Source organism: Ipomoea triloba, chromosome 12 (assembly GCF_003576645.1).
Source record: "Ipomoea triloba cultivar NCNSP0323 chromosome 12, ASM357664v1".
Taxonomy (NCBI): Eukaryota; Viridiplantae; Streptophyta; class Magnoliopsida; order Solanales; family Convolvulaceae; genus Ipomoea; species Ipomoea triloba.
In genome coordinates this window covers 10,414,276-10,438,343 of record NC_044927.1, presented here as the reverse complement: position 1 = coordinate 10,438,343, position 24,068 = coordinate 10,414,276, and the positions used below count along the sequence as shown (strand labels likewise).

Sequence of the window (24,068 nt, the reverse complement as noted above, 5' to 3'; positions counted from 1 at the left end):
TGAGAGAGAGAGAGAGAGATAGTTGCTCTCATATAAGAGCATCCCTAATGGAATTTTTGAGAATCTTTTTTGGGACTCAAAAACCTCTATTGGAGATTTTCACCATTAATAAGAATATATAGAAGACATGAACTATATATATATATATATATATATATATATATATATATAACTAGTTGTATTAGTTTCCTAATTTTTTTTAAAAAAGAAAATAAGAAAAGTTACAATTAAGTAGCACGAAAGATGTCTAGTAATAAGCTTGTAAGCTTGGCATGCTCACCGGGTGATTGGAGTGGTTGGTAGTTAGCCAACCACTCTAATATGCCGCCAAAAAATTGTGTATTTGGCTCAAAAGAAAAAGCTACCAAAAGAAAGAAACATTTATAGGCTCACATTTAATCTACAATAGGTACACCATTGTTGCCCTTATGAGAACAATAAATTTTACTTATTAAGGTTTCATCATGTTTAGTAAGCAATGACAGAATTATACTCCGTTTTTATGTTCAACGATGGTTCACCAAGTCAGGTTTAATAAAACCATTGTCATTGCACGCTCTTTATTTTTTAAGATTTAAAACAACGGCTAGTATGTTATCTATATACTTAGATGCTTATCATATTTTATATACTTAATTTGGAAAAAAAAAATGAAGACTTATTATTAAATAAAAACAAAACTTTCTTTATTTTGCTTGATTGTATTAAATATGTTATTCTTTGAACGAAATAAAAGTCAAAATAATTAAATTTTGACTTTTAAAACTTACACACTTTGCAAAAAATCTCTCTTCCGTCGTTGTTGCTCCAACCTCCGTCGTCGCATCTTCCCTCCTCGCCTCTTCTCGGCGTCCTTTACCGTTGTCGTGCCTCTTCCCAATCTCCTCTGCCACCATTAGATATGTTTTTTTTATAAAAAATATGTTATTCTTTTTTAGATATGTTATTCTTTTTTTAAAATGTTATTCTTTTTAAGAAAAAAAATTAAAAAAAAAATGACTTCCCTTTCTTAGACACTTAGCAAAAAACATTTTTCCCTCTCAAACCGAAAAAAAAAAAAAAAGAAACATAGAACCAACGTCGCTCAGTCGCTCTCTCAACCCTTCGGTCTCCCTCCATCTCAGCCTTCCCTCCGGTCAGCCAAAATTTTCACTGCCTCCATCCTCCCCATCCTTCACTTACGTATCTTCTCAATCGTAGAGTGCCTCTATCGTCTCCAGATAGTCTTCGTAGAGTAGAGGTCGTCGTCGGCTCGTCTCCATCGCAGCCCGCAGCTCTCTAAGGTCGCCGACCGTTCTTCGTCAAAGGTCGCGCCAATTGGTCTACTTTATTCAAAAGTCGTGCAGGTTGTTCATCAGGTAAGTCGTCGCTGGTTTTTTTTTAATGGTGTAATTATTTTATTTATTTTTAAAAGACAATAGAAATTTGACATTAGATTTAGGGCTAATTGTACGCCTTTACACGACGCAGGTGGTTCGGCCGTTACGAGAAATTTGACATTAGATCTAGCGCTAATTTCCAAGCATGGAAAGGAAGTGGTTGTTTCTTCAGGCTTTGCAACTAGAGAGCTTCCTAAAGATTCCTTTGACTTCACAAGAGCTAAGGAAAGTTTAGAACTTAAACAATTTGCTAGTGATTTCTTGTCATTATACTGTAGGTACTTTATTGATATACACAACTAGTACCACTGAGATTAGGTAGTATGTTCTGCATCTTGAAGGTGAAAAGTAGTGCAATGTGTGAGATGGTTGAGACTTGAGAGTTGAGACAGACAAATACATGTAAGTACACAACTTACAAGTAATATTTTTCATCCTCAATCATATTCTCCATATCACACTCCATTCAGAGAGTAAGTATCAGAACATTTTATGGCTATATACTTATATTAGCATGTAGGCTTGATATTTATTGTTGGTGCAGTGTTTGTTCACCTCACTTTGTGGAGAATGATATCACTTGTGGCTCAACAAGTTATAAGACCAACTCAATAGGAATGAGAATGTTATAAATAATTATTTCCTAACAATTGATTTATATAAAAAATGTTGTAATTCCATAAGGGACTCACGTTGATGATTAGTGATGTATAAAGGCGGAATTACTAGGTGAAATTCCCTCACTCTCATTCTGTTAAAATTTAAGTTTATAAGGGTTAAAAGATGTATAATGGAAAAAGGATATGGGTTCTTCTAAAAGGAGGTTTCCCATTCCTCTTGAAAAGGGGTTCTCATCACATCTATAAATACCCAGGAAAACTCTAGGGATCATATGGTTTCCCAATCATAAGTTTCTAGTCTTTGAGTTTTCTAGTGTCTATATCATCAGGAGGTGATTAAGGCATACAGATCAGAGAGGTGTTGCATTCTTGATTATTCAAGTTAGAGATTACATGGAATCAAGTAATTCTTTATCCTTATTCTTGCTTTAATTAAAGATCAATGATCATGAACATTGTTTAGTTGATTGATTTGATTTACATGCGATTCATTGTTAATTGTGCTTCCGCATTCAAGTTATAAGCGCATAAAGGTTTTAATTAACATTTGGTATCAGAGCTTGCATGTAAATTGATTAATCACTAAAATTAGGGTTCATGATATTTGGAGATTTTTAATTATAAGGTTTTATTGTGGGTTTGTTATTATCATTGTATAATATTTTTGGTGTTCGTCGATCACTGGAATTAACAAACATACGTAATTACGTACTATGTCGTTGACCAGGCCCGGCCCTTGCACAAGGCCCCCAAATTTTGGGGGTCCATATTTAAAAAATAAAAGTTTTTGTATATAGATCCATAGAAGATTATAGAGCCATAGAAAATTACATGAGGCAGTAACTCAGTAAGCCTTACGCAATCAATTCTCAAAAAAAAAAAAAGCATTACGCAATCAAGAAGCCGGCAACCTATGGCGGCAGCCGCTAAATATTCAAATCCTTTCCTTACTCCTTTCAAAAACAAAATCCTTTCTTTACTAAAATTGCTAAGTTTATATGTATGCAAATCTCACAAGTCACAACTAGCCTAATTAGGTATTAGACAATTTTTTAATTGATGCAAACATCACTCAGCAGACAATGAAAATAGTAGCACGAAAGTAAATACGCAATTGACGCCATAGATGATAGACGCACTCAGAATTCTTCAATTCTTCTTGATTACTCAAGTTCTTCAATTCTATTAACAGGTAATTAAAATTATTAAATATTTCACAATTCTTATTTATTGTTTTATTTACATGACTTAATAAATATGATTTTAGAACAATATATTCAAGAATGTGTTTCTTGATTAATTATGTATTAATAGAATTTCTAAATAAATTCTTATTTTTTTCTTAGGATTTTATAATTAGGTCTTCTAGAAAATATTCATCTAGGTTTGAGAAGCGTGAGAAGAAAAGAAGAATTGAGCAACTAATTCAATCTCTAAAGGGAGCTCTTAAAAAATTCATTATAAAAGAAATTCAAATAGATGTGCAAAAAGATGATGCCCAGGAAAAATGGTTAGATGCTAATCCTTTATTTAGAAAATCAAGATGATTGTGATATTGAAAAAAATTTAAATGAAATTTAGATGTATTTTTTATATAATATTCTGAATTTTTGACACAACTTTTTGAACAACTATTATTTATATATAAAAATTACTTGAAAAAGGGATTCAATTTAAGATATTGCACAGGACCCTAATTTTTATTGGAACCGTCGACGATGGTTTAAAGTGGATGCTAATAACATTTGTCATCACTGGAATCAACAAACATATATGTTATATATGTATGCACTGTTTATATACATATATTTATATTTAAATTGATTTGCATGTTCCTATGAATCAATATATGTACATTGTACGTACTATTTATACATATAATACATAACTACATATATGTTAGTTATTGGCGTAGGGTTTATGTACGTACTGTGTATAATTTATATAGTGTATATTTTGTAACTAATAATCATGTATTATATGTTATAAAAGAACAACATATAAATTAAGGATTGTTCACATAAATGTGCTAATGGAATCAAAATTGATTTGCACCCTGGAATCAACAACGGAGGAATTTCTCGGATTCCCAACCAAATCGGTGAGATGTGGTGGTGGTATGTCGGCGCTAGGTTTGATTAAGGATAAAGATTTTGATGGATTATTTTGTTGAGTCAATTAATTTGAGTCTGTTTGGGTTGTTTAAAGCATTATGGACTTGCTTTAAATTCAAGGCTCATTTAATTTGGGCTTAAAAATTTAAAGGATTATATATGAATTTAGCCTTCTTTGGTTTGTTTAAAGCATTTGGATTAGCTTTAAATTCTGGGCTCATATATATATATATAAAGGATCAACTATGGCTAGAGACTTGATCCACTCTTAATTTATATGTTACGAAGTATAATAGAACGACATATAAATTAAGGTTTTTTAGCATAAATAATTATTAGCATAAGGCGAGTGTGTTAGTCACCAAAGTGGCCCACTCAAGGTAATAGCTAAATAATCATTTATGTTTACAAATGTTTATCGTACACACGGTATTTTGCATCATTGAATGACACTAAGGATTGATAAACATTTGTGATCATTAACACATGGTTCTAGCGGTCACCCAAAGGTGGATCAGACATATGATTAATGACAATTTAGGAGATTATAATTCTTGTTTTGTTAATATGTAGCGCATGTCCAAAGATTGCCTATATATTAAATTTAAACTTAATGAATAATCTCATTCAAGTATGTGTGAATAATGCATGTCGGTAAATTGACATTGTATTTAAATTTGACCCAAAGGCGGATTTAAATACAAACTTAAGGTCTATATATCATAGTCTTAATAAAGGTTTGTTAACTCAAAGAAGGGCAAACATCCTATGAAGGTGCAAGGTGTGTTGAGAAAGTGAATAAATGCTATTTCTGTAACAAACTTGGGCACAAGAAGGCTGAATGCCTGAAGAAGATAGCTTGGATGGAAAGGAGAAGTATACATTCAGTTTCAGTATGCTTTGAATTCAATTTTATTGAGGTTCCTTCTAATACTTTGTGGTTAGACACTGGTGCTACAACACACATTTCTAACATTATGCAAGATTTTTTGATGTTTCAACCTTAAAAGGAAAATGAAAAGTTTCTTTTCATGTGAACAAGATGAAAGCTAGAATTGAAGGTATTGGAACTTACAGAATTAAGCTGGATACAGGCTTTTGTCTTGATCTTGAGAATGGTCTGTATGTTCCAGAATATTCTAGAAATCTTGCTTCAGCATCTAGGTTGGACATATTGGGTTTTAACCTTAAGATTGGAAACAAATGTTTTCTTTGTATCATCAAAAGACCTTTTTGTGGTTCTGGTGTTTTGTTGGATACTCTATATTGTTTCAATCTTAATGCAGACTTTGTTAATTCCTTGTTTAATGTTATGAGTGACGTTTAGGAAGTGCACCGAATGAATCTTTAACTTTCTTGTAGAGTAAAAGGCTTAGTCATATATCCAAATAAAAGATATTGAGACTTATTAAGGTTGAAATTTTATCTCAATTGGATTTTATTGACTGGAATGATGCATGTGTCGATTGCATAAAGGGATAGCAAGTCAAACATGTATCAAACACTTAGCCACAAGAAGTTTAGGATTACCTGATACATACAGATATCTGTGGTTCTTTTGATGCTCCGTGTTAGGGCGATTAGAAATACTTCATTACATTTATTGATGATCATTCTGGGTACTGTTACATCTACTTACTGCATGAAAGATCTCAGTCTGTGGATATCCTAGAGACATTCATATTGGAAGTTGAGAGGTAGTTAGATAAAAAGGTAAAGACAATTAAATCATATAGAGGTGGTGAATATTATGGGAAAACATAAGAAGTTGGGCAAATTCCTGGCCCATTTAAGAAACTCCTCGAATCTAAGGGAATTTGTGCATAATACACGATGCCAGGCACACCACAACAAAATGGTGTTGAAGAAAGGCAAAATCGTACTTTTATGAAAATGGTTAGGAGTATGTTTAATAAACTGTATATTGCCTATTTCATTGTGAATGTATGTATTAAGGACAACATCATACTCACTCAATAGGGTTCCTAGTAAGGTTGTTTCTACAACACCTTATGAACTGTGGACAGGAAGGAAACCTAGTTTGAGGCATCTTCACATTTGGGGTTGTCAAACTAAAGTGATGATAAATAATTCACATGAAATTAAATTGGATTCCATACCCTAAGTGGTAATTTCATTAGATATCCAGAAAGATCTAAATGATACATGTTTTATTATCCTAATCATAGTACGAGGATTGTTGAGTCTGGTAATGCTCGCTTCATTGAAAATAGCAAAGTCCGTGGGAGTGTGAGAGCACGTAATGTTGGGATTAAGGAGTCATTGATGGATCTATGTTCATCAAGTGATCCTTTCCCTGCTGTAGTTCCTATTGCTGCAAGTGCAGCCTTATGGAAATACTTTGGAACAACAGCAACTAGATGCTCCAATCCCACATGAAGAAGCTATTGTAAATGAAGATGAGGTTGAAACTCAAGTTGATGATTAAGTGCAAACTCAATAGGAAGTGACATTAAGGAGATCTACTAAACATAAAAGATCAGCCATTCCTGATATAGCGACTACATTGTTTATGCACTTGAGCATGAAAGTGACTTGAGCATTGATAATGATCCAATCTCATTTATCCAAGCCATACAGGGCAATAATTCTCATTTTGGTTATAAAGAGAAGAGTTAATTCCAGCAATGGTCCTCCGACTATGTTGATTTTCCAAAATTAGTCCCCGACTTTTAATTTGGACAATTTAGGTCCCTTGACTTTTAAATTCTTTCCAATGTTGGTCCTTTCGTCAAATTTTGGTTAAATTGAGGTCAAATGAAGGGGTAAAATTGTCCGTTCACATGTTTAGTGTATTATTACTCGTATTTCTCATATCCTATACGCTGTATATATGAATATAATCTCAATCGAAGTCTCAACCGAAGCCATATAATCTCATTCAATGTCTCTTCGACTGATATTATATTCATATATATAGCGTATAGGACAGAAGAAATACGAGTATACAAGTGAACGAACAATTTTACCCCTTTTTTCATTTGACGTCAATTTAACCAAAATTTGACGAAATGACCAACATTGGAAAGAATTTGAAAGTCAAGGGACCTAAATTGTCCAAATTAAAAGTCGGGGACTAATTTTGGAAAATCAACATAGTCGGAGGACCATTGCTGGAATTAACTCTAAAGAGAATTTCTCTCTGGTTTTTAAGAAAAAGACTCTTTGAGAATTATTTTGGCTTTGGTGGCTCATTTTGATCTTGAGCTTCACCAAATAGATGTTAAAATTGTCTTTCTGAATGGTGAATTAGAAGAGGAAGTGTACATGGATTAGCCGCAAGGCTTCAAGGCCACAGGAAAAGAAAATCTGGTATGTAGATTGAAGAGAGTCGATCTATGGATTAAAATAGGCTTCTAGACAATGGTACTTGAAATTCAATATTGTATTGTCATTTGGTTTTGTAGAGATCACTGTTGATAGGTGTATCTACATGAAGGTTAATGGAAGCAAGTTTGTAATCCTAGTATTATATGTTGACGACGTTCTTCTGGTTGCTAATGATAAAGGGATAATGCGTGGCGTTAAGAAATATCTTTCTAAGAACATTGAAATAAAGGATAAGGGCGAGACTTCATTTGTGATTGGAATAGAAATGTTCCATGATAGATCACAGGGGATTTTAGGTTTATCCCAGAAGGCTTACATTAACAAAGTTTTAGAAAGATATAAACTGGAAGACTGCAAAGAAGGTCCTATGATACTTACAAGGCACTAAGGACCACATGCTCACATATAGATGGAAGAATAACCTGGAAGTTGTAGGTTATTCAGACTCAGACTATGGCGGATGTTTGGATAACAGAAACTCCACATTCAGGCATATTTCCCTACTTGCTGGTAGAGCAATATCTTGGAAAAGTGTGAAGGAATCTGTCATTGCTCCTTCCACTATGGAGGCAAAATTTGTAGCATGCTTTGAGGCTACAGATTCAAATCGTCATGGTTGCGCAACTTCATTTCTGGTTTGGGCATTGTCGACGCTATAGCCAAACCATTGAGGATTCATTGTGATAATGCGGCAACTGTGTTCTTCTCAAAGAATGACAGATATACTAGAGGTGCCAAGTACATAGATTTAAAATTTATGTCTATTAAGGAGAAAGTACAATAGTGCATTTTGGCACCGATCTTGTGATCGCGGATCCGTTGCCTAAGGGATTGGCGCCCAAAACCTTCATTGGCCATGTTGGTAAAATGGGCATACTGGTAAAGTCCTTGGATAACGGTTAATCTTGCCATACATGTATGGATTTATGTTTGATTAGCACATTGTGTTGTTGATACTCTTAGATATCTATTCAGGTTTTGATTTTGTTATTGTTGATGTTGATCACTTATTTATGCATAATTCAGAAGTGATAACATTGGTCTTATTTATTTAAGACATAAGGAATAAGGTACTTTCGGATTTTACCTTATTATTATGGTTCAAATTCTTATTAACTGTAATACATGGAAGGGAGCAGGACGCTATGTCAGACCTGTAACCGCTATGATTCGGTTAGTAAAGTTCGATGAGGTTGTGACTTCTACATTCTCATATTAAGTGAGCTCAAATTAAGGATTTAAAATGTAAGTCACGCTTATATGAATCAAGTGGGAGATTGTTAAAAATAATTTATTCCTAACGTTGATTCATATAATAAAGGTTTCATGCTCATATGAATCAAGTGGGAGATTGTTAGAAATAATTATTTCCTAACAATTGATTTATATAATAAATGTTGTAATTCCATAAGAGACTCACGTTGGTGATTAGTGATGTATAAAGGCGGAATTATTGGGTGAAATTTCCTCCCTCTCATTCTGTTAAAATTTAAGTTTATAAAGGTTAAAAGATGTATAGTGGAAAAAGGATATGGGTTTTTCCAAAAGGAGGTTTCCCATTCCTCTTGAAAGAGGGGTTCTCATCACATCTATAAATACCCAAGAAAACTCCAGAGATCATATGGTTTCCCAATCATAGGTTTCTAATTTATAAGTTTTCTAGTCTCCATATCATCAGGAGGTGATTAAGGCATACAGATTAGAAATGTGAAGCATTCTTGATTATTCAAGTTAGAAATTACATGGAATCAAGTAATTCTTTATCCTAGCTTATTCTTGTTTTAATTAAAGATCCATGATCATGAACATTGTTTACTTGATCGATTTGATTTACATGCGATTCATTGTTAATTGTGCTTCCGCATTCAAGTTATAAGCGCATAAATGTTTTAATTAACAGGGAAGACTTTGTGTAACTAGGTTCTCTTTAGAAGAGTGTTTAGAACCTATGACTTTTGAGGACATTGAGAACCAAATAAATGATCAATGTGAGATGTTTTTTTTCCCCTAAAAAATTAAATATCATTTGGAGCCTTTGATTCCCTGTAGTAAGTTTTGGCTTTACTAGTTTTTTTTCCACTCATATGAACATTTACTAGATATTCACTTGCTTAATAATTGTCAACAAAAGTTCTAAAATTGATGCATTTGAATTGAGGGATGGAAATTTATCTTAACAGACTAGTTTCAATATGCACTGTCATTTGATGTTTAAATATCAATTGACTAATGTATACTATTCAGCTATGAGTTTTTTGAGAAGGCTAAAACTTGTACATTTTCCATTTAGTTAGGATATAAATTCATTTGATGAGGACATGTAGGAGAAATGTAAACAAGTATTCTTCTGTTGTTTCACCTTTTCAAATTTCTATTGCCATTTTCCACAATATCAACCACTATTCTGATGCATGCATATTGTATCTTGTTTGCAGACAAATGTTCTGTGAGAACAAGGTACGATGGATAAGGATCTCTTCCCTTCCCTCAGTTTGCACACAACGGATAAGTCTATTTGTTTAAGATTTGTGACTAATTTTGATTCCTGGCTTACAAAAAGGTTGCAAGGTATTTGCTTAGAAATTTCTTAGCTCAAAATGGTGAAGCTGTGAACTTATCTCAGGCCCTGAAAGTAAAAACCAAAAAAGAAAGTGCAAGGATAATGTTCTTTGAGATACTAGTATGTTGGTTTGGTCCATTTTATTAAATCATCTTAACAAGAACTTTTTAAGATATTTGTATGCTTGAGTCTCCTAACCTGAAGCAGACTTTTGCAGTAGGGAAGTTTTTTATATAATTATTATTCATATATTTTTGACATGTAGTTTCAACAAGATGTTTAGATATTAATCTAGTGTGCTCTGAATAACAGATTATGTATCAAGTTATATAGAGTATGAATGCATTTGATTAGAACTTTGTAAACAATATTTAGACTTGGTGATTGGAATTATTCATTGTATTTTGAAGTAGATGATGAATTCTTGTGTACTTTGAAATACTTTACATACTTGTAGAAGATGATTGTACTAATGAATTGATTCTTTGGAATTTATGGTGCTTGGATAAATTTTTTTTATTATATAATTATGCTTAAAATCAAAACAGGTTAAAAACAACGGTTTAAAACCGTTTTCTATGAATATGAGAACAACGATTTTTAACCGTTGTCTTATATATCAAAGATAACAGTTAAAAACCGTTGTGTATCATCGATACTTTCAACAAAACTTGTTTTAACAATACACAATAGACACCGATTTTTAACCGTTGTCTTTTCTAGAAAAGACAACAGTTAAAAACCGTTGTCTATGTGCATAACTTTTAACAACACCGTTTTCAACAACACTCAATAGACAACGGTTTTTAACCGTTGTCTTTTGTATAAAAGACAACGGTTGTTAACCGTTGTCTTTTATACAAAAGACAACGATTAAAAACCGTTGTATATATGCGTGACTTTTAACAACACCGGTTTCAACAACACTCAATAGACAACGGTGGGAAAAGACAACGGTTTTTAACCGTTGTCTATGTGCGTGACTTACAACAAAACCGTTGTCTTTTCTTTTCTAGAAAAGACAACGGTTAAAAACTGTTGTCTATGTGCGTGACTTATAACAACACCGGTTTCAACAACACTCAATAGACAACGGATAAAAACTGTTGTTTTCTCTAAAAAAGACAACGGTAAAAAACCGTTGTCTATGTGCGTGACTTTCAACAACACTCAATAGACAATGGTTTTTAACCGTTGTCTTTGCGCGGGACTTACAACAACACCGGCTTCAACAACAGAAATTTTACCTCATAGACAACCATTTTTAACCATTGTCCATGAACATTTTTCTTGTAGTGACTTTTTAAGATTTCATCATGTACATGTTCAGTATGCTTTTGGGGATTCCAACACCAATAACTTGGAACGATGATCCTCAGTTCATTCCAAGGGCATGATTCCATTTCATATATAGCTTCTAGAACCTTCTCATGGTTTTAAGTTGGCACTATTATTCCATCCCCATCTATTAGAAAACTATTTTTTTTTTGTTCTTGTACATGTGCATTTGAAGCTTCTAGATGGAGATAAGATTTCTTTCAAATTTGATAGTTATTCTCATTAATTTAAGAGCATTCCGAATGGGATTTTTAAGATTTTTTTGGGACTCAAAAACCTCCCTTGGAGATTTTCACCTTTGAGAATAGATAGATAGACATGACAAAATTAGAAAAAAAAAATTAGATAACTAGTTGCATTAGTTCGCTAAATTAAAAAACAAAAAAAAAAGTTACAATTCAGTATCATGTAAGATGTGAAGTAAGCGTGTGTGCTCACCGAGTAAATGGAGTGGTTTTTAATTTGCCAACCACTCCAATATGCGGCCAAAATAAAAATTGTGTTTGGCTCACATTAAACATAGCTTCCTCCTATTATTAAATAGACAAAGCTAATTGTTAGGAACTCCGAACCATTGATTTTGATGATACCAAAGACCCGAGGAGACCCCCCATTTCTTACTTTGTCTTTTATTAGCTTAGAAAAATGAATCCTTGTCTTAGTCTTAGTTAGTAGACGAGTTCTGACCATTAAAGTATGACTTGTTGTCATTCCAGAACAAGTCTTCAAATAAAAGTTCTCAAGCCGAAGACTTGAAGTTACGAAGAGTTGAAGATTGAAGACACAAAGACTTGAAGAACCGAAGACTGAAGACTGAAAATGCTTAAGGCCGAAAAATGGAAGGGCCGAACTATTGAATCCGAACAATCAAAAGGTGATTGACTCGAGGAGATGATGGGAATGATAAGGTCAATCATTCTCACGAGTACCCAAGGCATTAGACATTCTCTGATGATTGTCTTATCTATAGCCTTGAGGTTGGGTATAACCTGAATGTCAAAATGGATCCTAGGCAACGATCCCAATGAGCATTTAATGATTGTCACCTTTTTGTGAGACAAAAGACAAATTGTCCTTACATAAAAGTGAACAAACGGCTAGAAAAGTACTGACATTCTGAAATGGTCAACCTTTACCCATTGGATATTACATACTGGACAATAGGTTTGAAAATTTCAGGTTCCCTCCAACGGATCTGAAAATTCTCACCTATAAATACCCTTGTCCCATCTCACTTGAACAAGGTTGAAAAAAGCGAAAAGTCATTAGCAAGTCACATTACTTCCTGTGTGTCAAAAATATTCAAAAGCTCAAAGTTATATCCAGATTATAAAAGAGATCTTGTGAAGCTCAAGTGTTGAAATCAAGAAGTTCAAACACAAGAATCTCAAAGTTGGAAAAACATCTCAACCTTTTTCAACCATCTCTACTTGTGAAGTAGAAAGAGGCGGAGTAAACTTTGAAGGAGTTGAAAAACCTGTTTGAACGTGGCTGCCGGGCTTAGTGATCAAAGGAACACGTTGTAAAGGAGTTTGTACTATAAAGGGGAATATAGTGCAAACCTTCACGAGTTGTGAAGAAGAGTGAAGTAGGCTTCGTTAATTAACAGCCGAACCACTATAAAAATCTCTCTATCTCTCTCTTTATTTTTACGTACTGCATTGCATGTTACATTCAAACCTAACTTTTTCATAAAATAACTCCTTGTGCAAAGTAAACTTAAAATTTGACATAACCTTTTATCCTCTGCGTTTTTATCTTTGATCTCGTAAAAAGTTTTCAAAATCCCTATGAGTCTATTCAACCCCCCTCCCCCTTCTAGACTCACACCTCTACCACCGGGACCAACACTAATAACAATAAAACAATATTCTTGGGCTTACATTTCATGCACAATAGCTACCCTATTATTGCCTCTATGAGACCAATAAATTTTACTTATTAAGGTTTCATCATGTTCAATATGCATTTGGGGATTCCAACACCAATAATTTAGAAAGATGATCCCCAATTCATTATTCCAAAGGCATGTTTCCAATTCTTGAATAGGTTCTAGTAGCTCCTCATGGTTTTCGGTTGGCACTACTATTCCAAACCCATCTATTTTGAAACAAATTTTTTGCTTGCTTCCTTCACAAAGGCATAAACCAAAATTGGATACTCATTTAGTTTATTTTGTTGTATTAACTTTTTTTATACCGCTCTTGAGTCTTGAAAGTAAAGCATCCAATTCCATTATAGTGGCATGATATACTAATACATGACATGATATAGTACGTAGTTTGAAACAATTTTTTGTTCTGTGCATTTAAAGCTTCTAGATAGAGATAAGATTTGCATCAAATGTGATAGTTGCTCTCATGTAAGAGCATCCCTATGGTTTTTTTGAGATTTTTTGGGTCTCAAAAATCACTATTGGAGATTTTCACCATTGAGAATAGATAGATGACATGACAAAATTAGGAAAAAAAAAAATAGATAACTAGTTGCACTAGTTCCCTAAATTAAAGAAAAACAAAAGTCACAATTAAGAAGTGTATGCGCTTGGCGTGCTCACCGGGTGATTGGAGTGGTTTGTAGTTTGCCAACCACTCCAATAAGTGACCAGGAAATTGTGTGTTTGACTCACATTAAACATTTTTTTTTAAAATGGGCTCACATTAAACATGGTTTCCTCTTATTACTAAATGGAAAAAGCTAAGCAGCTATCAACAATAAAGCAATTTTTTTGGGCTCACATTTTATGCACAATAACTACCCCACTATTGCCGGTAAATTATTGAATGGACCATGGTCCACACAGCTGTGTGGACCAAAAATAAAAAGTACATTATTTTTGTACTGTAAGTACATTGTTTTAGGGTACATTATTTTTGTACTGAAGGTACATTATTTGATATATACTATTAAATAATGTACCTACAGTACAAAAATAATGTACCTTCAATACAAAAATAATGTACTTTTTATTTTTGGTCCACACAGTTGTGTGGACCATGATCCATACAATAATGATTGACTATTGCCCCTATGAGACCAATAATTTTTACTTATTAAGGTTTCATCATATCATGTTTAGTAAGTGATTACAAAATTACACTTTTTATGGTTTCATCATATTCAGTATGCATTTGGGGATTCGAACACCAATAATTTGGAACAATGATCATCAGTTCAGTGCAAAGACATGCTTCCAATTCTTGTATAGCTTCTAGCATCTCCTCATGGTTTTGGGTTGACACTATTATTCCAAGCCCATCTATTTTAATTTGTAACCATTTTTTTGCTTGCTTCATTCCTTCACAAAGGCATAAATCAAAATTGGATAATAATTTTGTTTATTTTGTTGTACTAATCTTTTTTTATGAAAAGAAAAATCTTTTTCTCGTTTGCATATATGGATAATTAATATTTTATGAAAAAAAATAATTTCGAAATAGATTTCTATCATTTTTAAAAAATAATGAATCAAATAAAAATTACAATTTTATGATTTTCAGCAAAATAAGAAAATACATATTTTTTTTTAAAATTAAATGTTTAGTCAAATACAAAAAGAAAAAAATTAAAAAAAAATAGTCATTTTTGTAAAATATTTTCTTTTAGTTTCCAAACATACCCTTAATGAACGTAACTTTTATGGAAATTGAGAAACTGGGTATTATGTTTCAACAAAAGTATGATCTGATGTAAAAACAAAAAATGCAAGTTGCCTAGGAATGAAGAAACATGCTTTTGTGTTACATAAGACTGCTAAAAGCAAATAAAACAGAAAGGAAGGAAACATAATTTTAATGGAGCAAGAAAGCATAAAGTGCTCATAAGAACACCCAAACTTCTATATGGCTCCAACTGTACGTACACCTACTGTAATAATATGGAGTAATCAATCTGCTAAAAGTGCTCATGCGGAGCTTGAATATGACATATTGATTTATTTTTTTCTATATATTATTTGTGCTAAATTTTGCTTTACTTGATGTGATTAAATTAAATTTCACAATTTTTTATATTTATTGTCTTTTCTTTGTCATTTGTTTTTTTTTTAATTAATAATTTTTTAAATTTTATTAATTTGTGATAAATCATCCAATTCTTAAATAAGTAATGAAAATAAAGAGTTTTCATTTGTTAAAAATTTGAAGTTTAAAGACTTATAGACAGGGAGCTACTTTAATTTAACATTGAATCGTAACAATGTTAAGTAGTACTCCATCTATATATATTGTTTTACCTGTAATGTATGTTTATTATTTATTGGTTAAAGAAAATCATTCTTCATCATATCTTATTTTCTTTAAATGTTTCTTATAATTTTTAAAATTATTATTTTTTAGATGTTAAGTATTTTTTTTAATGTAATCTCAAAATATATAAATATTATATACTAGTTCTAAACTAAATACATGAAAAATTCAATTGTAAATAATTTCGAGTCAAGCCTTAATCGACTTAGATGCATTAAATGACGCAAATCGAAGAAGCTATTGAAAAATCAAGACAAGAATAAAGATCAATGCTAGAATGAAGAAATTAAATAAGAACACAAGATTTATGTAGTTCTCCATGCGTCTACATCCATGGTACTGAAGTTGGACTTATTATTATTATTATTATTATTATTATTATTATTATTATTATTATTATTATTATTATTATTAATTTTGATGATAATACATTCCTATAGTCATATCAACAATATTTATACGTAACTTTGTAATCATAATACATTTACAACATTACTCGTGTATCATACTCGAAGACAGATATTTCAACATGCCCTCTTTCTTGTATATGAGCTACATGCGATAGAAATATATTAAAAATAGTAAGAGATGTAGTATATTTCATAATTAATTAAAACCATGCATGCTACCACAGCTCACTAGTGGCAGTATGAGAGTAACCCCTCAAACTGAAGGGGCTCTTCGTGCGCAGTAAGCAAAGATTTAATCTCTGTGTTCATCTGAGTTACCATGATTTATGTCCCCTCATATGCTCCGTCAGACCTGACTTAGGGGCCCTTAGGATTGGCCGATTGGGGATTCAACCTTTTAAGGGGAGAGAGAAAAATAAAACATGGAGAAGAAAGATGAATTAATTATATAATGTAGTTATTACCCCCAACAACAACAATACCATGAAGATAATTAACACATGGCAGAAAGTGCAATAAAGGAAATATACATAATGCAGTTACATTAAATAATACTGCTTGCAATTTGAAATCAAATTTCAAACGAAATGGATTACTATTATTATTATAAAAGAAAAGGAAAAATGACATAGTCAAGGAAAAAACCATATGATGCGCGATTGCTTGGCCATTTAAGATTTCACTAATTCACTTGCAGCCTTTACAGTTCCCATATATCTGATTCCGATTCGATCAGTGCGTGGTTTCTAATTTCTTCTTCGCTATAGCTTAACTGCACCCACCGGTTGCTTGTCTAGAAACTCTCTAAATTCTCAACTCGTGACCTTCAAGCCACACACAATAAAATTCCTTAATGATTAACCTTATAATAAGTAGTTCAGTGTGATGAAGAACAATGCGGATGAAGAAATGGGTTCGGTGATGGATGAGAGTGAGATTGCCAAAGTGCTGAAGAGATTTGGAGATGAACAGAGCACTCTGTTGGATCAGTACGAGAGGCTGTCGTTTGAGGTGCAGTTGAACCAGGCGATTCTGGGCAGGAGTTTGTCTGAGCCTTACCGGACGGGAGTGCTGCCGCGGCCCAAGGCCGCCGGGAAGAAGCAGCGCCGCCGTGGGTTGGGTTTCCGGAAGGTGATGAAGAAGCTGCTGGGGCCGATTCTCGGCGGCGGAAAGGGGAGTGGTAATAATAATAATAACTACGCCGGCGGCGGCGACGGCGATGGGCCCACTACAGATCCCAAGGATCCCAGGTTTTGGAAGGCATTCAGTAGGTCGCTCAGGTTTTAATTTCATCCAAACTTTTTTTTTTTTTTGAAAATATTTCATCCAAACTTCATCTTCATAATTTCACGGTTTCGTTCTAATGAATTGGCATATATGTAACTGCCACCATGTTTAGTGCAGTGTATGTAATAGTAATACATACCTTATTATATTATCATTTTATCCCACATTCCCACCCAAATTTTGTTAGATTTTCAACTGTCAACATGAAATGTCATACTCCATGGATTTTTATGTATTATATCATTGTTTCATTATTACCGCAACTCAAAGATAGATAACGACAATAAACATTCTTAGCTTCCGTAATGACATTTCAATGGAAAACTACAAAGCCTAATTTTATGGTTATATAGTATGGATCTAAAATCAATACGCGCGTTTGGTTCACGAAATGTTATATTACCTTAGGGAATGTTAGATTGTTGGGAATATTAGATAACTGGGAATGTTAGATTCCTGTGTTTGGTTTAAAATTGAAGTAGGTAAATAAGACAACCGAAATAAAATAAATTGATTAAAATGCTAAAAGCTCAATATTAGGATTTAGGAATAAGATACGGGAATGTGAGATTAACTATGAAATCGGAGTGTATCTCACATTTCCTTCCAATAACTAAAAACTTCATCTGGAGGTTATGTTACATTCCTAGGAATCTTACATAACTTGAACCAAACATGGGAATCTTATATTACCAAGTAAATATAACCTTAGTTATCTTATATAACTTGAACCAAACGCCCCCTAATAGTTAATTAAGCTGTGCAAGCAAATAGTACATATTCCACCACCAAATTTTTTCAACTCTAACACAAAAACTTTCTTGGCAAATTCTACTACTCTTTCTGTAATTCTGTCTCATTTTGTGTCTGAATGGATGTAGTATATAAATAATCAAATATTCAAAATCCCACAAGCATAGGCTGCATAGCCAATTTTGATATCATATTGGTGAAAAAAAAAAAGGAAAGGAAAAAAGCTCTAGTCACCATCCACCATTGCCGCCATGTCAAACTACTCCCTTAGTCCCTTATGAAAAAAAATCTGGAAAATGTCACTGTTAAAGGAGAAAAAAAAAGTTACTATCTTTATTGTCCTAAACCATTAGAGCAACTATAATAATGTTTTTTGCTCAATTTTAGGAAAATTTTGGCTGGGGTGAAAGAGAACGAATGAAGAGAGAGAATGATTTAAAGTTTCCTCCAAAAACTTGGTTTTTAATCTTTGTGAAGTGGGTGGTGAGCGTGTGTACATGCCTGCTGGACACATTACCCTAAAATTTGTACAAAAAATTAACTATTAAGGAAAACACGGATACTATATTGTAACAGAGTCAGTAATATTCAAAAAAAAAAAAAGAAAAAGGAAAGCACGGAACCAAAACGAGAATAGTTTCAGTCGAACAACTAAAAGTGTAATTAAGTTATAAATATATTTTTTGGGAGAAGTTATAAATATATTTTGTCCGAAAAAAAGTTATAAATATATCATCCTTAGACAAATTACAACAAATTAATGAATTGGGTTGCCAAGGACCTTGTGGTCCAGTGGCATCAAACCCTTCTCTTTATATGAGAGGTGGTGGGTTTGAGCCTCAGTGCAGTCAATGTTGACTGCATTGTAATAGAGTCAATAGTATTAAAAAAAAATGAATTGGGTTTTGAAGCGCAATAGGAAAAGATATTAGGGCAGAACTACAAATACAACAATTCTCCAACCCAGATGGTGAAACTCCCAAATTGGCTTCGACCTTTTCTTCTTCCCTTCCCACTTCCCAGGACTACAGATTTCATCATCTCTGCGATTCTGCCATGCATTTTTCACTCAACTCTCCACCTTCTGTCTCTTCTGCCTCTTCTATCCTACTCCCTCCTTTTCCTAAAACCCCCACCTCCTTTATCAAGAACCCCGGCAATTTTCATCCATTTGCGCGAAATATAGCACAAGAAGAGTCCAGTCTTACTGAAAATCCAGATAAATTAAGCACAAAACAAGCATTTGTTTCAACTAATCAAAGCGAAATTGAACTATCCGAGGAAAATAGCTCCGCACACGCAATCTGGGTGAGTGAAAATTGCGAGAAAAATGACCCTGAAACAGCGAGAACTGTTCTAAACCGCATGTTAGACAACGGGGTTCAACCCAATGTCGCTATGTTCACCACAGTGATCAACTCGTTCTGCAAAAAAGGACGGTTGAAACAGGCATTTGAGGTTTTCGAAACCATGGGGCAAGCTGGATGCGAGCCCACAATCAACACGTACAATTGCTTGCTCAAGGGGATGTGCTATGTGGGGAGAGTAGAAGCCGCTTACGAGATGTTGAAGACCGTCAAGAAATCTGCCCTGAAACCGGACATTTACACTTACACGGCGGTGATGGATGGGTTCTGTAAAGTGGGTAGATCAGATGAGGCCACGGAATTGCTCGATGAAGCCCTGGAAATGGGGCTGAGCCCTAGCGTGGTTACTTACAACACTTTGTTCAATGGGTACTATTAGAATAATACAATAAATTTACAATATTCCAAGAATAATATTGTTTACATATCTATCTAATTTCCATATTCTAATAGGTACTTCAAGGAAGGCAGACCTCTGGATGGGATTCGATTGCTGGAGCAAATGAAGCTGAAGAACTGCATCCCTGATTATGTAACTTACAGCACACTGTTACATGGGTTGCTAAAATGGGGCAAGATTCGCGTAGCGTTATCCGTGTACAAGGAGATGCTGGAGCTTGGGCATGATGTGGACGGGAGGATGATGAACACATTACTGAGAGGGTTATGCAGGCGGGGGAGGATGAATGAGTGGGTGTTAAGGGATGCGTATGAGGTGTTCGACAGAATGCGCGAGAGAAAAATTGTGGTTGAACACCGCGCATATGAGCTTGTGATTGAAGCCTTGTGTAATGGGAAGGAGGTAGACAAAGCTCTGGCGAGTTTGGTGGAGATGGTTAGAATTGGGTATTCCCCAGGGAGATTCACCTTCTGCAATGTCATTCGTGCGCTTTGTGAAGATGGAAAGGTGGATGACGCCTTATCAGTGCTAAGCTTAACGCATAGAAGCTCAAGATTCTGGGTTGGAGTTCCTCCATATAACATACTGATCAAGGAGCTGAATCGACAAGGAAGAGCATTGGATGCTGGCAATGTGTATGGTGCTGCGTTGAAAAGAGGATTAATGGTGCCAAGGAAGAAACCTATTCGATTTTCAGATAAAGCTCAGGCTCCTCATATTGCAAATGGTTAGATTTTATTGCTTTGTGAGATCATATCTATTAAGACACTATATTCTAGTTAGCACAGGCTAATTCAGTAGTTCAGCAGACAGGGCAAAATATCGGTGCGTACAAGAAATCTCTGCCCACTTTGAACATAATTCACACACTGTCATTGCCGAGTTTTGAATCCCGGTCTCTTTTGTCAAATACTGCTTACTAAATCACTAAGTTAAGCCAGTGCGGGCAATTCTTTCTCCCTCTCTATGTATTATTGTAATAGGGTCTCTTCATCATGTTTCATGTATCTTGTAAATTGTATTGTTTAATAATAAAATTCTTGTTATAGTTTCAAACTCTACTGGTAAAGTTTAGATTTTTGGGCTGAAAATGTTTGAGAAAGTATAGAATAAATACTACCTTGTATAGAATCATGAGTATTTAAAAAAAAAAATTATTCCCAGAATAACTCTGTAATGAGTTTCAACAAGAAAGTTGAGAGAAAATGGAAGTCAAGATTATTATTATTAGAGTTAATAGCACAAATGGTCCTCTGACTATTAGGATAGTACTTCTTTTAGTCTTCGACTTTTAATTCGACCAAAACACATACCTTGCCTTTTATTTTTAACCACAAATAATTCTCCGTTATGATTTCTGTTAAATGGGTGTTAAATTTAAGGTTAATATCGTAAAATCAAAAAGTATTAAATGTTTCTCAACAAAATGAAAGCAAATACCATTCATTGAGTTCAATCTTCCCCATTTTTCCACCATACCTTCAACACCCAGAATTTGGAGAGAGAAAATGCCAAATACCCTTCACTCTTCTCGGTCCAATTCTCCTCCACAACTTCTTTTTTTTTTTTTTTTTGGAACAGAAGATTAACTTTCATTAAAAGAGTCAGCAGAAAGCACATTACAAAGAAAAGGAGGAGGGTTAATGACCCATTCCTCACAACCTGACTTAGAAAGGGACTCCCGAGCAAGAGAATGGGCAGCCCGATTCGCAGATCGCTTCACAAACGAGATAGACACATGGGAAAACCAACTAAGCCTATCTTTTATATCTAACACAATCAAATCAAAAGATGAAGTTCCTAATGTAGAGTTTAAGCTCTGGACAACAGTTAAAGCATCGGTTTCCAGCATAACGTGGTCAAGGTGGTTGGATTTGAGCCATGAGAGTGCTTCCCAGATTGCACCTGCCTCCGCCTCCTTCGGCGTGTACACTCCCTGCCAAGGTGTGCATCTTCCAGCCTTGAACTCTCCGATGTCGTCTCTGAGGATCCACCCGAACCCCATTCTGCCTCCATTAACATCGATTGCCGCATCGACATTGAGCTTTACCCACCCCGCTTGAGGTTTCCTCCAATTGATATCAAAGATGTCTGCATGGGCTCTACTGGGTTGCTCACTGTTAGTGATTTCTTTCCAATCACGAAAGTAGCTCGAAGCTCTTTCAATAGTTTGCACAGCTGTGGTAAAGATGTTTCTCCACACCTTATTGTTTCTGCTAACCCATAAATACCAGTAGATCATAATAAGAAGAGAGATATCAGGCTTTGAAAGATCCTTGAAATTGGCTTGGACCCAATCCGTGAAAGTAGAGAAACCATTCGGGGCTACGAATCCCTTTCCTCCCCTACGAAACCCCATACCTCCCCAAGATTTGGGAGCACAAAGATGTTCCCAAGCCTTCCATCTAATCCCTTTCCTCCCCTCACCCTCACAACCCCACCAGAATCCATTCATAATGCACTCGATCATAGACATGGGCAAAAGGAAGACATTCATGGCAAAGGAGGGGATAGCTTGCACCACACTTTTCAAAAGGACTTCCCTCCCAGCTCTGAATTTTGCTAACAATTCTATTTTTAATATAGCCCAAAACCTCCCTTTTATTTCTACCCACGAGAGAAGGAAGCCCTCGACACAGTACCTCTACAAACACCCAAGATAGAGCTTATAGAAATTTGTAAGGGCTCAGGAACGTTTTTGCTAAAACTCGAGGAGGACATTTCAAAATTGATCAGCTGGCCAGAGGCCCCTGCAAAACTCTCCAGGATGTCTCTACAGACAACAGTCTCCCCAGCGTTAGCCTTAAAGAAAATGAAGCTATCATTAGCAAACAAAAGATGGGAGATTTTTGGAGCCTCTCTAGCAACCCCAATCCCGTGAAAAGTACTCCTAGCTTCCCTTTGTTTAATTAAGGCACTAAGACCCTCAGCCACGAACAAGAAAAGATATGGGGATAAAGGATCCCTGACGTAGACCTCTTTGGAGAAAGATAGGACCAATTTCCTTTCCATCAGACAAAATCGAGTAACTCACAGTGGAGACACAAGACATAACTAGATCAACCCATTTAGAAGAGAAACCAAATTTCAGTAGAACACCTCTAAGGAAGCCCCACTCAACTCTGTCATAAGCTTTGCTAAGATCTAGTTTAAGAGCAACAAATCCATCCCGTCCCTGTCTTTTCTTCTTAAGGAAATGCTGAGTTTCAAAAGCAAGCATAATGTTATCTGTTATTAGCCTCTCGAGGACAAACACACTCTGATTTTCTGAGATAAGACCATCCAATAACACTTTCAGTCTATTAGCTAACACTTTAGCAATAATCTTGTAGACTACATTGCATAAAGAGATAGGCCTAAGATCCCCCATTCTCTCTGGAATTATCTGAGTGCTATTTAAGCCCCTCTCTAACTGGGCAGTAAGCAGGAAGTTATTGCATAGATTTGATGCCTCTTGGCCGATTATGTCCCAATAAGCCTGGTAGAAACCCGGGTTGAAACCATCCGGCCTAGGTGATTTTTCCGGGTGCATATCAATGCAGGCTTTCCTCTTTTTTTTTGAATACTACTACTAACTCTATTACAATGCAGTATTACTACTAACTCTATTACAATGCATATCATCTCATCATAACTACTTTCTCAACCAATTAAAGCACAAAAGTCAGTATTGCCTCCACTGAGGCTCGAATCCACCACCTCCCATATAAAGGGAAGGGTTTGATGCCACTGGACTACAAGGTCCTTGGCATCAAATACCCTTCATTCTTCCACAATTCTCCTCCACAGCTTCAACACCCATAATTTGGAGAGAGAAAAATGCCAAATACCTTTCATTCTTCTCCAATTCTCCTGTGCAACTTCAACACTCAGAACTTGGAGAGAGAAATATGGTGCATCAACTCACTTATCGCAATATGGGGTGAAAAACTATAATTTTTAATTGAAATTCTCTGTTATTAATTGATACTTAATGAATTTATGAGGATTTGAGTTTTAGGGTTATGTTGGTTTAGTGTTAAATGAATTGAAAGATATGTTGGAATATATCAATGGTATTTCAAGTTCAAATTTGTTCATGCTTTTAAATACTGATAATGATGGTTTGAAATAAAAACAATTGATGTGGCAATAGCAGTGCCACCTAATGTCAAAGAATAGATGAAATTTGAGTGTGATATTGATTTTACTATTAAATATGAAATTGCTAGCTTGCATTGCAATAAAGGATAATGGTGACAA

General features: G+C 34.6%; 1 protein-coding gene across 1 annotated transcript; it reads left to right on the top strand.

Moving 5' to 3' along the window:
- Positions 1 to 19,041: 19,041 nt before the first annotated feature.
- LOC115998363 (pentatricopeptide repeat-containing protein At5g41170, mitochondrial-like) lies at positions 19,042 to 20,882 on the top strand. The gene is made up of 2 exons (XM_031237919.1): positions 19,042 to 19,795; positions 19,880 to 20,882. Exons 1-2 carry the CDS (start codon positions 19,116 to 19,118, stop codon positions 20,556 to 20,558), a joined length of 1,359 nt encoding a protein of 452 aa, XP_031093779.1. The 5' UTR covers positions 19,042 to 19,115; the 3' UTR covers positions 20,559 to 20,882.
- Positions 20,883 to 24,068: the final 3,186 nt, after the last annotated feature.